Genomic DNA, 15,683 nt, shown 5'->3' with positions numbered 1-15,683 from the left:
TTTTGAGCCATGCTTCACTTGCTCAAGCCCGTTTCCGTCTGTTGAAGTGTACTTTCCCTTCTAACAAAGTTTTTCTTTTCTGCCGTAAAAAAAATAAAAATAAAAATAAAAATAAAATGAGTCATTTTTGTTAAGCATACTCCTGAACTCATTACTGGATTAGGTGAGTTAACATAAGATGGTTAAGTAACAATAGGGATGTTCTAAAAATCACCATAACATCATTGGTAAGTCAAAATGCATTGTTAGTGTACATTCGTAACCGACAGCTAGCACCAATTCACCTCAACTGTTTTGAGGATTTATTGAAAATGTGTAAAATATTTTGTTACATATTGGGGCAGATTTAAAATAATAAGAAATAATCTTATTCATACAGTTCAATCCCTTATCAGATGCTTGAAATCCATCTATTCATGATAAGTACTGATTATCATGCATCCTCATTTTTCTGTGACAGTCCCTATTTGTACCTGTTCTCCCGGAGTAATTACTAATAGTGCTCCCTTTGACTCTCAGATGCCCCAGATTGGATGTTAAATTACATAGCCACTCTATTGGTAAGTGACTTTGTTTAAACACCTCCAGAGTTTGGAAATTTCACTGAGGCAGATGTTGTACATCTTGCTGATCTGAAAGCTCTTTGGTGAACCATGACCTGCATTTTTGATACCCAGTGGGATCTTTACAACACAAAAATGGAAGTCTTGTCTTTTCTAGCAGGTAGCAAAACTAGGACAAGAGTATCCCAATATATGTCATAAATGCATAAAGGGTTACCAGCAGATTTGGGGATGATTTGGTGATGTCATCAATCTAAGAAGAATTGTAGCAGATAGCAGATAGCCTGTTACAAACCATCCACCCCATCCTGCATCTCGAGTTGTGGTACCATAAGGCTAAAATGTAGCTGAAGGAATATAGTTTTAGAAGTCAGGACATTCTAATACTGATTGCTTCCTAATTCTGTATATGATCTTCATCTAGTCTAGTAACTTCTCTAACCTCATTTTTTTTTTTTTAATTCATAAAATGGGAGTAGCTTTTGTGATGGTTGTGAAGTTAAAGGAGTTAGTAGGTATGAAATTAATATGACGAATTATTATTTATTTCTGAAGGAAGCAGGAAATCTCATAGGGATTTCTCCATTTCAAAGAAGAGTTTTTAGCGTATTAAAAAATTATCTGCCTTCCAGGAAAGGATTATTTTATAAGAGAAAAGAATATATAAATAATATTAATGCAAAGCAGACTCTATTAAGTAATATAATAAACCAAAATTTAAAATGAAGTGTTATAGAAGAAGAAACTTTCTTATCTGAATGAGAAACTGATGATCAAGTTCATCCAATCCTTTTCAACTTTTAATATTTTGGCTCGAGTTTCAGGTGGATTGCTAGCATGTGCTCACACCTTAGCGAACAGGAAAAAAGAATCCTTCCTGTGGTGATCCCATGGTTGAACCTGTTAGCCAACTGCAGTTAGCTGCATCAGCTTCAGATAATTATCCTCAACCAAAATTGTTGTTTTTACAGAAGTAATTTGACATCTGGGTGTATAATTCTAAATGACTATACTCAAGAGATAATTTCATTTTCTGTGGGTACATTTTGTGAGTAGTTAATCCCTAAAGCAGCCCTATTGGATGCAGAGTCAGTTTAAATGTTAAATGTCCTATTTTGATAGTATTATGGCTCCTTTATGGTAGAGCTAGGCAGTCAGTAATTCTCACTCTCAAAATCTGTGCTTTTAGTGTCAAAGGCTGAAGTTTCAATTAAATGCTTTAAGTATTTGAACTGGTCTGAGGCTGTTTTGGAAAAGGTCTTAGCCTAACTTAATGCTTATATCCCACTCCTGTGTAAACGTGTCATGGCTTTAGACACAACAAGGATACTAGTAAAATTTGTGAATTTTAAAAGAATGGTTTTCACAACCATATGTTTTTTAAAAAGCTTTTGACCCTTCTTTTAACAATTTTGCCTTTTCGTGTGTCAGATACTGTACAGAGATCTCATTGTACGTTGTATGCTGTGTGTTTGAGTTCATGGATGCTTTAAGCAGAATTACCTAGAGATAAATAATCACTGGTTCCCATGAATTCCTCATTCAATGACATTGACTTTACTATGTATTAGGTCCTGAGAATAAAGATTGCTAAAAGACGGTCCTCCTAGAGAGGAGTTCACATCTAGGTATAAATGAAACCCAGATAACATCTGAAGTCACTCTGCTCCTTAAGGTCTAGATAAAATTGGACTGAAGCCCTATTCTGCTTCTTGTGGAAAGTTCAATTCCTTTTATAATATTCTTGCAAATTCCCAAGGGTTCATGCTCTTGGGGCCACAGTGGATTATCATTGTTGGATTCTTATTTTTCAGTCTGACTTGTAAAATTTTCTTTCTTTAATCTCTCCCAAATCTACCAGGACCTTGTTGATGGTTTGCGGGTCAACAGGAAGAAGTTAGTAAGCATATCGCATAGCAAATAATTAAAATGAACATCTAAGGCCTCCCGTTGGGTCCTTTCAGTAACGCTACCACTATGTAGTGTCTCTGTGTTGTGACTGTCCACCATGACCTGCCCAATTAGTAATGTATGATCAGATCACCCTGTGAGGTTGCTTTCAGCCACTGTGCTTGTCAGATTTATTTCATTGCCCCTTTTTCATTCACAATGGCCACATGTTGTGAAAGGCCACTGTATTGGACAGCACAGATGTAGAAAATTTCTATCTTTGCAGAAAGTTCTATTGAACAGCAATGCTCCAGAACATAAACAGCATGAAGATGGGTTTCCTTTCTGTTTTTCTCCCTTCATATTTATATATCTAGTCCATGTGGAGCTTGCTTTAGTGTGAGGGATAAGGTAGATACATAACTTTTAATTTTCATCAGATAGCTAGTCAATTTTCTGAATATTGGTTGTTGAAAATTTAATTATTTCCCCAGAAATTTGAAGTACCATTGTCATATGCAGTAGTAAATTCCCATCAGTACTGTGTCTGTTATAAAACTTTCTGATCTGTTGCATTCCTCTGTATGGGAATAGGAATATTTTCAAAACAAAATTGACTTCTGGAATTATTGAATAAAGAATTGAACCTAGAATTATTGAATGAGAGAATAAAGTCATAAGGAAGTGCTATGATTTTTAGTTGCCTTTTGAAGAGGTATTTTTATTAGAAAACATTTAGGCAATGTTGAGTTCAAAGGTCATGATACAGCTCTAGTCAGCATGAAATTTTTTTGCCATGAAATCTGGTATTGTGTGCAAAGATTTATTGATGGAAGAAACATCCAAATCTGTAGAGAATTTTCGTAAGAGTTTATTAGAGCCAAAACTGATGACATATGCTGGGAAACAAGATCTCAAATGCTTCTGAGAACTGACAATTTTGCAGTTTCTCTTATGCATTTGAAATTAAGAAAGGAACATAGGAAGATTACGTGAAGGGAGGAGAAAGCAAGACTGGAATTGGATTACAGGACAATTAATACTATGTGCTTTCTTGAGAGTGGTTATGATTATTTCAAAGCTGCGTTAACATAGATGCATAAAAACAATAGACAGGGCTTGCTTACAGCAAAGATAAACTTTTTACTAAAAAGTTATATGCTGCGGTGTGACATCCTCCATGACCTCCCTAGTTAAGAATATATGATCGGATCACACTGTGAAGTTACTTTCCGTAGAACTCCTTTCATCCACAGATTATAGATGACCAAATTGACTGAGGGAATAGGCCATTATTATAACATCCCTTGGCTCTGTATTCACCCCATTTATTAAATTAGAAAATTGATATATAACAGATAGAAATGCAATGATTCTTTAAAGCATATCTCAAGGGTTAAATAAGAAGTGCACTTAAAGAGTGTTAAATTTTTCTTACCTATTAAAAATGAAAAATATCTTTGTAAATGTTTATATGTTTTTACATAAAGATATAAAATGGTGGCACAAAGACAGATTAACAAAACAGAAACAAAACAAAACTTTACACTAATAACTACTTTTTAAAACTTTCCTGAGCATTTCTAAGAAACTAAACATTTCAATTTTTTAAATTCTAAAGAACTATACATTTTAAGAAGTAAAAAATGTTTGAGGTGTAAGCTTTAGTGTTTTTACACATATTTCTTGGCATATTTACACAGAGAGAAAAAGAAATATCTGAATATGTCACCATTTACTCAGACAACAATGGACAGTGCTCCATTTGGTTGGCAGTGAAAATTCTTCTTCCAGCTTAACCATCTTTATAATTATATTGTATTTACCTAGACATTGTCTAATCCTTCTTAACCTATTTACTATCAGAAAAAGAAAGCATCGTTTTCAAGGCTAGCAAATTGCTCTCGTAGAGTACTACGTTACCAAAAGATAAACTTCCATAATACCATTATGTAGTTTCCTTCTAGATAAAATTTAGTATTTACTATCCAAAGCCAAAATTTGGACAATTATAGACAAATTTATATATGAGCATACCAGGTCAAGAGAAGGACATAAAACTTCTAAATATTATTGTGCAAGCATCTGATAACGACATAGGGAACATAATTTGAGGACTGGAAACATATTCCAGAGAACATTTTTTACTGAGGGGCTTAGGGTCTTTTATTCATTTTCCTTGATATATGTAAAATAGGGTGCTACTTGTATGCAGGGGAGGAAAAGGGAGGTGAGGATACTATTATGAAGCACATGTCTATCCTACAGAGATTGGAATGGCCTAAGAATAAGCAATGACCACAACAGATAAGGTTGAAGTAGGGAGTTGAACACTGAGGATAGTTTGAAAATCTATATGAACTGTTGTTTGACCTCAACACCACACAATGTCAGACAACTAACACTTCCTCAGCAGGAGACTGCCTCTGGAAAAACTGAACCAAAGAAGCTACAGATCTGGGAACTCCACTCAAGCAGGTGGGGATGAGGTGCATATGAAAACAGATGTATTAAATTAAAAATGGCATGCTGAATGGTAAGCTTCTTAGCTTCATTTCCCTGTCAAGTTCCTGAAAGCCAGTAGCCAGGTTCATGTCTCTAGTCAAGAGACTGGAGAATTGTTTACTGACATTTATATTTCCTAGTGGAAAAAAATAGCTGGCCAGCTGATAACCCTCAGGTGACGCTCATCAGCCTGTACCTCAGTTCATGAAAAAAGGACTTTTGCACAGTGTTTCAGTGCCACAGTCTTAAATAAGTACTAATCCAGTCCAGACACTTCAGGAAAGCACATAATACAAAAGATTTTTCAGTGACTTTCCTTAAGAGCTGACTATTATGAAAGACTAAGAAACCACATTGTTCTGTTGATGGCGTGAATGAAAAAAACACAAGTCCGTGCCAACAATTAGAATCTATGGAGAAGGAAGCAACAAAGTGGGAAGTGTCTCTGGATCTCAAGTTGAGTGTGCAATTTCCTATAGAAATAGATTCTGTATTACCATTAGTATTTAAAATTTAATCACTGCTTGAAATTATCTCATATTTACTTGGTTACTTTTTTATTTTTAGCACAAAAGCCCATAAACTTTTTCTGTCAAGGAAATATAATTAGGCTTTGTGGGCCATATAGTCTCAGTCTCATCCTACTCAAATCTGCCATTGTAACACAAAAGCAGCCCTAGATATTATGTGAACAAATGAGAATGACTGTGTTCCAGTAAAACTTTATTTACAAAAACAGGCTTTGGGCCCACTTTGACCTGCAGATTGCAGTTTGCTGATACTTGGTCTAATGCATCAGGTAGAGCATTAGACCTATGAGAGCAAGTATGCCATAACACTTGTACTGTATCTTCAATAGCTAGAAAATAATAAATACCGTTTGAATGATTTAAGAAATCAGTACTATACTCTCCTTTAGGATTTTATATGCTTCCTCGTGTAAATACTTACTGTGCTTTCTAAAGCTCAAAGAGTGGTAGGTAGTTCTTAATACTTGATTCTTATGAGAACTTTGGAATATAACCAATTTGTAAGCTGAAGACTGCTAGCTTTCTACATAATATTGTGAAGAAGTTTCTGCTCAACTAACTGACTACTTTTGGGTAAGGAAAGGGCTTTTCCTTCTCTTGAAATTTGTAATATGAAGACAATTCGAGAGATAAAATATAGGTAATTTTTAAACCAACACTGGGACCCAAGCTTTTTTGAATACTACTTAGCACTTTTTAAGTGCTATAATTTTGTCTGTTTAGATATCTTATAATTAGATTTTTAAGCTTCTTTCATAAATATGATTTCATAGCCTTGTTTTATCTACCGAAGTCAAGAGGCCCTAAGAAAATGCTTGAAACAGTAACTTTAAGAGTTACTTAAATTGTTTTATGATCAACATTACTCTTGTTTTACAGTAAACCTATGATGGACTTGTTGATATTCCTCTGTGCACAGTATCACTTAAATCCATCAAGTTATACAATTGATCTGCTGTCAGCTGAAAAGAATCCCATTAAATTTAAGCCAAACACACCAATAGGAATGTTGGAGGTGGAGAAAGTAATTTTAAAGCCAAAAATTTTAGAAAAGAAGAAACCTACACCTATAATACCAGAGGTAAGAATTTCACTGTAGATTTTGATACCATATGGCTAAAATGCTAAGTTGATTTTTCAGTTATTATTTGCAGCTCATTATAAATGAAATAAAAATTGTCTTTCTTGGTCAAATTTGATGTGAACATGGCTATCATGTTTTCCTAGACCACTTTGTTCAGGATTCAGTTGGTCATTGATGTTTGGATTAAGTAGAATTTGGGGAATATTTTGGATTTTATATCCATAAAGTGATCTATAGAACAGTGTTAGAATCTGACAATTATGAATGATTTGTATTTTAAGCTACTTTTTAAAAATATTTTATATTTCAAGGAAGGTTTTAGAATCTTTTAATGAAATTCATTTAAGAATTTATTAAAATAAAAATTTGGCTTTCTTGGTAAGCGATGATTTTAACTTCTTAACTTCTACATTAGTGTTAATTTGAGCTATACTGTGGTTCAGTTTTCTGTAATATATGAATTTTAAGTAAAAATGTTTAACCATAATGATTCTAATATCATAGATTCTTTATAAAATTATTCTTTTTCTATAAGCAATAGAGTTTTTGGGTTTCAAAAAATATTCTTTCATTAGGAACAATATCAACTATTTTTAACTTAAGAAAATATATAAAGGTTTATATATTAAATAATTCATTTACAAATGACTTGAGTACATATATTCTCATATTTTCTTCATGTTCTTATGAAACTTTTTACAAAAAAAGTTAATTCTTTTACAATACTAAAATATATTTGCTTTCTACAAATGTGATTGAGTATTAAATATTAATTGGGATATTGGGCTATCTCAATATGTGTGCTATTTACCCAGATAGAATTTATGTTATATCATAGAGTCATATGCGGTGTTTTAGTTTTATAAATACATGTTAAACTTTGAGGACCTGCAATCTGTACATTTCACTTAGCACGGTCACATGTTTCTAAGTTCTATTTCTATACAGGATTTAATTCAAGTATATTAAAGTGATCAGATGCTTAAGATACTCTTAATAATTTTGAATTAGTAATATTAAATATCTAAATAAGAAATATTTTAATATTTTTACTAATATATTAAAATTAGCCAAAATAATAATAATAGTAACAATAATAGTCACAATAATGTTTATTTATTGATAATTTACAATATGCCAGGCACTATGCTTATCTCTTTATATGGATTATCTTATTTAACTTATTTCAAATGGAAGCTAAAAAATTTTAATATTTTAACTAAGATACTCCTTTTCCATTGAGAAGACTGACAAACTGTTAGAGAAATAAATATTCCTCAACTAAAAGGTAGAACAAAACATGGATAATTCTGTATTATTATATGTGTTTTAAAGTAAATACTTTAAGGAACAAAACCAAAATATCCATTGTACTAGATAGGAGGCTTTTATGTTTCTTTTTGTATTTAAATCTACCTAATACTTTACTATACAAGGGTTATGAATTTAATCTAGACTATTTAATAAGAATCTACTTTGGATTTAGGAGGTAACAATTAAAAAAAGAATTTTACACTAAAATAGAAAAATTTTGTTTATTGCGTGAATATATAAGTGTAGATTTCTCATTATTCTAGACATCATTGAGAAAATTTGAGTAAATTGTGGTATAACTGTGGCTTCAATATGTTACAGAAAACTGTGAGAGTTGTGATCAATTTTAAGAAAACGCAGAAGACAATAGTGAGAGTTAGCCCACATGCAATACTTCAAGAACTTACCCCCATTATATGCAGCAAATGTGAGTTCGATCCATTGCATACACTCTTGTTGAAGGATTATCAGTCTCAGGAGCCCCTCGACTTGATGAAATCTCTTAATGAGCTGGGATTAAGAGAGTTATATGCCATGGATATCAGCAGAGGTAAGACTTTTTATTTTATTCATTTGACAGGATGTGCATGTATGTATATGTGTATGTTGTGTTTATGTATGGTTCTCAAGTTTAATGGATCCTGTAGACAGAAGTCAATACATTCCATTCGAAATAAGAGAAAACTAAATGTAATAAAATTTAACTTGATTTCAGTTATTGAAATAGGAATGAAAACTTGTCTTTCTTATCATCACATTTTACACTTTTCCATCTACCTATGAATATTTTTTGATAGAATTTAACTTAATTCTTTGCGAGTTTGAGATTTAAACAGAAAAGAAAAATTACATTTAAATTCATTGTTCTAATCAAACATAAATTACTGTAGACTCACCATGATTTTGTCTGAGTCTTAATTATCATCCAAATTAGGAAGTTTCTTGCCACATTTTTGTCTAAAGGTCAGCACCCAAAATCAACTGGCTTATGAATCAGTTTAATTCTCAAAATTTCTAAATAGAAATAGCTTGCAGTATTAATCTCTAGAAATAATTTAATGTATTAAAATTTGGAGATCTTAGATAATGTTGGTTTGCATGATGTCTAATAGATAAATGCAAGCTTATTTATTCAACATGAATCTGTTTTATTAGGAGAAATAAAAGTTTAGCGTAGGAGACAATCACTTATATCCCCTGTGCATAGAGAACTTCAAACTTTATCCCGAGATTTGTGACTTTATGTAAATCTACAGACAACTGTTTCAACCCAGTGGTATTGTGTCCTTGGATAAACATCATCTTTAAGTCAATTTACCCTCTTTTACCCCCTCTTCTGTAGCCACTTCTGTTACTGCCTTCAATAAGTCAACTTTACAAGGTAAGTCATATGAATCGGTAGAAACAAATTATAATATGAAATCTCTATTTCTACTGGGTAAATTGAAAATAAGCTTCTAATTTTACCTTTCTTAACATTACTAATATGTACATTGTGCAAGAGATTTTAACTTAGATAAAATCTTTGTGTTTTATTTCCTGAAAAATAATTTATAAGGCCCTCCTTGATTTCTGAATTTAATACAATAATTACATTTCAATAATTGTTTTAAAATTAATATTATCCTAAGAAAGTGAAGAATATTTTCTTTGCTCAGACAAGAAAAAATGATTTGCTAAGATCTTACTGGGTACAAATGCTGATAATTTGGTTGTACCATAGAAAGATCTTAGATTACTTTTGTTTAACAATTATTCATAATAATCAGGGTACATTCATCACAAGAAATTTTTGTAGCCATTAAACTGTGAATATTTTGTAATAACTTGAAAAAATGGCTTATACTAAAATTAGCTTTTAAAGCATTTAAATATGTTTAATACAGTTGTAAAAAAAGTTACATGAAACTTTGAAAGGAAATACATAAAAATTTTTTATAGTGGTTACTTTCGGGTGGTAAGACTATGGGTGACTTTTCATTCTTTTCTTTATTACAGAATTTTATAATGGGAATATATTACTTTTATAGTGAAAATTTTATTAAAAATAGCCAATAATAATAAAATCTGGATGTCTTTGGCCCATTAAAAAAGGATAGGCTTAGATAATTTATTACTGTAATAATTACCATCTTACTAAAAAAACCCCACAATAAACTGTATACATTTTGTGTTATTGAAATCTTTCTTTTCCACTTCCAATTTTCCCGTAGCACAATGAGCCTCTCAATTCCAAGAATTAAGCCCACATAAGTAATAGTATTAGTACCTAGCATTAATACCAGCCTAATCAAAGAAGTTGAAATTTCTTATGATCCTAAAGTACGTATTGGTTAATAATTAGAAGGCAGGCATTTTAATTGATACTACATTAGCTGTCAACCTCATTTGACAAGCGGATAAGACAAATAACTTTATCTGTATAGATCTAACCTTTTACTTCTCTGATAATAAAGATATGAGAAAAAGTTGTCTTAGTGATCCTTTCCAGCATCAACATTCTGTTACTTGTACTTGGCTTTTGTTCCTAATTTTTCCATTCTCTACATATACAAACCAAAGCGAATTCCATAATCTCGTTGGCCTCATTTTTAAGATGTTGAATAAATTGATTTCTAATACCCCTTTCAGCCCCCCAAAGATATGGTTTATTTAGTGTATTAAATGTTATGAACATAACCTTAAGACAATGGAATAGGAAAATTTAAGAAAGCTCCTTTTACAATGTCAGAATTTACAAGGTTAATCTAATCACTGTAAACACCATTCCCCTGCCTCTTTAATTTTTGTCTGATATTATCAAAAGGCTTAAAACTTTGCATGCCCTTACTTATAGCCTCTGTTCTGGAAACAGGAAACTACAGCATTTGAGTTGCTAACTAAGCTAAAGCCCTTATTTGTCTTAGAGTTTAACTCTGGCTTACAATGCTCCCTGACACAGAGCATTAAGACTTGGAGGTGTAGAGGATGACTGGGTGCCTGAAAATTACTTTACCAAAAATAACTACATCAAATACTCAGATTATATTTATTGCATTGCACCAGCATGTGAATTTTTCATCTAATGTTCTATCTAAATTTAATTATATATCTATATTCAATTAGTGGAGGATTCTATCTTAAAATAAAATAGTAGCATTTCTTTGAAAAATGTCAGAGGTATAATAAACCACCTTTAAATGGAAACCAGTTTCAGTTCTACCATTTAATGACTATGTGTCTTGGTGTAAGTTATTCAAACTCTGGTCACCTAGGTCCTCAGATATGTAATGGGGTGATACCACACACTTCCATTTCTTTACAACCCCAAACTTAGAAAAAGGGCTCAGACTGAAAACTTATGATATCTACCTCTCAGAGTTTTTCCAAGAAATAAATTAGGCATGTAAAAAAAATCTTTAACTATAATATGCTGTCCACATGTTCATTATTAGTTGTTACCATTGTCAGTAAACTCGTACCAAATGCATACTGCTTATTTAAGGTTTGAAACATCAGATTTATGAAGTTTTATTTTGTGAAATACAGTTTTCCTTTAAAATATTATTAAGACATATTGCATCAATATAGTTATTGGCTTTAACTATCTTTGCTTTCCTGGACTAGCCCTGAATTTGTCATAATTTAATTTTTTAAACATTTATTTTAAGTAAAAATACATTTATCCCTTTGTGCTACTTTAGCTATATCTCATGGGTTTCAATATACAGTACATTGTTTCCTATATTACTGAAATTATGATTTACCATAAACCAGTATGTTTCTTAGTAGAGATGTTTCTAAAATTTACAGAACCTTACTTATCTTTTTAACTTAAAATTTTTTTTCAATTCATTTCTTTTTATAAACCAGGTCATTTGTCTTATGGAATTTCCCACATTCAGAATGTTGCTAACTGCATCCTGTGATGCCACTTAACATGTTTCTTTATAATATTTCTTATAAATTGATTGTTAAATCTAGAATCTTGATCAGATTTGGGTGACATATTTTTGGCAAGACTACTTCATAGGTGGTATTGTGTACTTTCATTAGCAGATATACAAAAACAAGTTATCTTTTTTGATGTTAGCCATAAATAATTATTGCCTATATCTTAGTTAAATAAGAGTTGAAAAAAGGAATGCAAACATTCCTTTAATTATTAGTCAAGATATTTCTAAAAAAGCAAATTTCCCCATGTTAGCTATTTGTCTATCTGGGTAGGATTCATTCAGAAAAGGCAGGATAAAAGTGTGATTTTTTTTCCACCTTCAACAGTTTTAAAACAATGGTTCCTTAGCATTACACAAAGGTAAAAGATAAGGATCAATTATTTTTTAGTATCACTATGAATGCATGGAATTAAACATATGCAATATGTTTCAGGTTTATCGAGTTGTTCACATGATATCAAAATTGTCTGGATATTTGCCGGTAGAAACCATATGAGATCGGTCTTTGAATTCTTTTAAAATGACCCCAGGAAATTTTGATTGTTTTCTCTCTGATATGCCTAGATATTCTAGCCTTATCTTGTACATTCCTTGATATCAACAAAGAATTAACCATTCTTAAGTGATCATAGTTCTTTTTAGTGGGAAATGATAAAGACAATGTGGGCCAGGGTGACCCAGCACTAGTGTATTTGCCATTTTTGTAGGCCCATTCAGTTGACATTAGAAAATACTTTTTGGAAAATGAAGTATTATATATAAAACCTTGAAGTTTGACATTGGCCATTCTGATTAAAGTGCCATTTCTCAATTTTGGCACTACTGACATTTGGGGTCAGATAATTCTTTGTTGTTGGGGGGCTGCCTTGGACATTGTAGTATGTTTAGCAGCATCACTAGCCTCTACCCAGTAGATACCAGTAACACATTCTCCCCACCCTCCCCCCATGTGTGACAACCAAAACTGTCACCAACATTGTCAAATGTGCTCAGATAGGGGTGGAGGAGGGCAAATTCAGCCCCAGTTGAAAACCACTGGATTAAAGAAATAAAATTTATGAAATAGTTAACAAAGTACTAAATAACTATAATGAATCATGTTTTGGAAAATAAACTATTTCATGATAATTTAGCTCTGAGATAAAGTTATGATTCAAAATAAACAAAGGGACAAACTATATATAGCAATTTCATATCTCATTTAATTCGAGTGCCCTTTTTACTTCAAAATGTTAGTAATAGTGTATAGAAGACAGACTGAGTCACAAAGAATTGAGTTTAAGTTATAGATGTGTCATTTCCTGATTATTGGCTCTGAGTATCTTAGTTTCTCTAAGCTTCAGTTTCCTCTGCTGTGAAATAGGAACAGTAATGCTAAATTGACCTGTCGTTTGAGAATTAAATAAGCTATAAGGTGCCTAGCAGAGTTTATGCTTTGTAGTAGACCATAATTAGTAGCTTTTATAATTAGATACATTTTCAAAGGAAAGTAATTGAAAGACCCTTTGTGGGTGAACATACAACCCTTGTACAAAAAGTAAAGTGCTTTTCTTCTATTTTAGAGTCCTGCCAAATATCACAAAACTTAGACATTATGACGGAGAAAGAAAATAAAGGGTTTTTCAGCTTTTTTCAACGCAGTAAGAAAAGGCGGGATCAAGTAAGTATTTTCCTATATATCTAATCTGTTTTTAATTGTGTGTGCTTTTTATCTTGAAATCACATAAAGAATTTGCCTTTTCATTCTTTATTAGACTGCAAGTGCCCCTGCAACCCCTCTAGTAAGTAATAATCGCCCAACTTTTGCGAGGTCCAATACCATTTCCAAAACATACGTTTCAAATACCCTGCCATCGGATGCACCCAAGAAGAGGCGGGCTCCATTGCCTCCAATGCCAGCATCGCAGAGCGTCCCTCAGAACCTTGCTCACATCCAGGAGAGGCCAACTTCTTGTGTAATGAAATCCTTGAGCGTGGATGAAACAGATAAGGTGCGTGATTTTGTTTTGTTTTAGGAGTTGGGAGGGGACCATCTATTTTTCCTCTTACCTAACTCGTCTTTTTCCACATAAGCAACTAAGAAGGTTAGCAACAGTTACTAATATGTAATAAGGTGAATAAATAGTTACTAACAAGATTGGCAGTGGGAAGAGATTCTCTATATATGTACGGTTCTGTGATGCCTTTAAGAATAAATATGTCAATTTTTAAGTAGCTTTTATGTTCAAGCAAATAAATTGTCTATAAACATTAAAGTTATGGTCTACTAAGGTCCACTTTTTTAAACAACACTTTTGTTGTTGTTGTTAACAGCAACACAATCTTTGTGTCACTTTCGTGGTTTTCTAACTAGAGATATATTTTTGACCAGACTCTGAGATTCTCAGGAGGGGTATTCTGATGTCTTCCTGGTATATATATAGTCTATCGTTGTTGTTGTTGTTTTTTAAAGAGACTTTTTATATAGGATACATTGCAATTACTTTTATATATTTTATGTTCAAAGCACTGTTCTAGATGTACCTTTTCCCCAAACTTTCTTACTATTGCTTCTCTTTAATACCAGTTTCCTGGAGTATGATATTTTGTGGAAATCCATTTGTAAACTGTTTTCACGCCCATAAAAATCTATACTTACTTTTTTATTCATGCGAATTATAAGTGACATTTTAAGTAAATGTGATTGAACATGAGGCCATATATTTTGTTGCCTGTAATCAGACAAACTATTTAAGTAACTCTGAGAGCAAATTTTATTTTGAGATATTTGAGATAACTGAGAAGTTTTCTTCTATCTAGTTAAATGGTTTGATTTCTCCCTTGGAAGCTTAGTAAATTCAATGCTCAAGTAATTTCACTCTTCCCAACAAACTAATAAACATTTCTGTGTTTTCTTAACTTAAAAAATTATAACTATAGTTTTTAATTATAATTTATACACTATCATATGTGCCTTTAGAAAGTAAATAGCAACTCAAATAAATAAAAATGAACAAAAAATGCCTGAAGTCAGTAGTTACTTGGAAAGTCATCTATTAGGCTGTCTTTTTATTTCAATTAAGATTCTCTTGTCTAATGGTCGTGTTATGAAATCTCATCTTACAAATCAGAAGGATGAATATTCTTTCAAATGATAGAATTATTTGCTAATAGAGTTTTCTCAGGTAACTGCATAGTTGGGGGAAGTGTCACAGAAGACGTGTTTCTTGGGTTCAGTCTTAAAATATGTGTGGGAGTGCATTAGTCAGGCAAGAGGAACCCTATTCAACGATGCAGAATGTGAAGACTATGGCATCCTGGGTGTGAGCAAGAAACAGAGATTGAAACTGAGTGAGATAAGCAGAGGCCAAGTCAGACTCCCCAAAGACATCATTTTGTGGCTGTAACCCCTTTATATTTCTTCATAGTAAGTCATTTAAGAGATAGCCTTTTCAGGATTGTTTTCTATTTCAAATTACCATGAAACTACATTATAAAAGTATAAGTTATTATACTCTTGAGTAGCTATCAAAGTTTGTCTTTTACTTTATATAGAAATAAATCTTAGCTGCTACTCATAAACCTTTACTCCAGCTCTCCTCGTCCATTCTAGTCCAGTAATCTTCCTTTTTGCTTGGATCCCAGAAAGATCTATGTTGTCTTACTTACAGTCTGCTTCTTAGAATTCTAGACCGTGCTGCCAGTGACCTCATCAAAACCTGTTTTTATTCTTACCCTCTGATCTATGACCAGGTGATGCCCCTACGTTAAGTAATCTTTTTTTTTAGTATGTTGCCTTTGGCAAACTAGACATCTTTATATAATTTTCTAATTATTCTTTTTCTTTTGATCTGGACATCTGGATAGTCCTTTTGTATTATTG

General features: G+C 32.3%; 1 protein-coding gene across 8 annotated transcripts in view; it reads left to right on the top strand.

Annotated features, from left to right (window-relative positions):
- The window catches only part of COBLL1 (cordon-bleu WH2 repeat protein like 1), a 137,130-nt gene that overhangs the window by 87,915 nt on the left and 33,532 nt on the right, over window positions 1–15,683 (top strand). For 5 of the 8 annotated variants that reach the window (XM_025039536.1, XM_025039538.1, XM_025039535.1 and 2 more), the window contains exons 3-7: window positions 6,368–6,569; window positions 8,208–8,436; window positions 9,229–9,267; window positions 13,384–13,481; window positions 13,576–13,812. In XM_025039536.1, coding sequence (XP_024895304.1) covers window positions 6,368–6,569; window positions 8,208–8,436; window positions 9,229–9,267; window positions 13,384–13,481; window positions 13,576–13,812 — 805 coding nt within the window. The remainder of the gene's footprint in view (window positions 1–6,367; window positions 6,570–8,207; window positions 8,437–9,228; window positions 9,268–13,383; window positions 13,482–13,575; window positions 13,813–15,683) is intronic. The other 3 variants (XM_025039539.1, XM_025039541.1, XM_025039537.1) reach the window with 1 other exon arrangement.

This window comes from Pteropus alecto, unplaced genomic scaffold (genome assembly GCF_000325575.1).
Source record: "Pteropus alecto unplaced genomic scaffold, ASM32557v1 scaffold3, whole genome shotgun sequence".
In the NCBI taxonomy this organism is placed as follows: Eukaryota; Metazoa; Chordata; class Mammalia; order Chiroptera; family Pteropodidae; genus Pteropus; species Pteropus alecto.
This window is presented reverse-complemented; position numbering and strand designations above follow the sequence as displayed.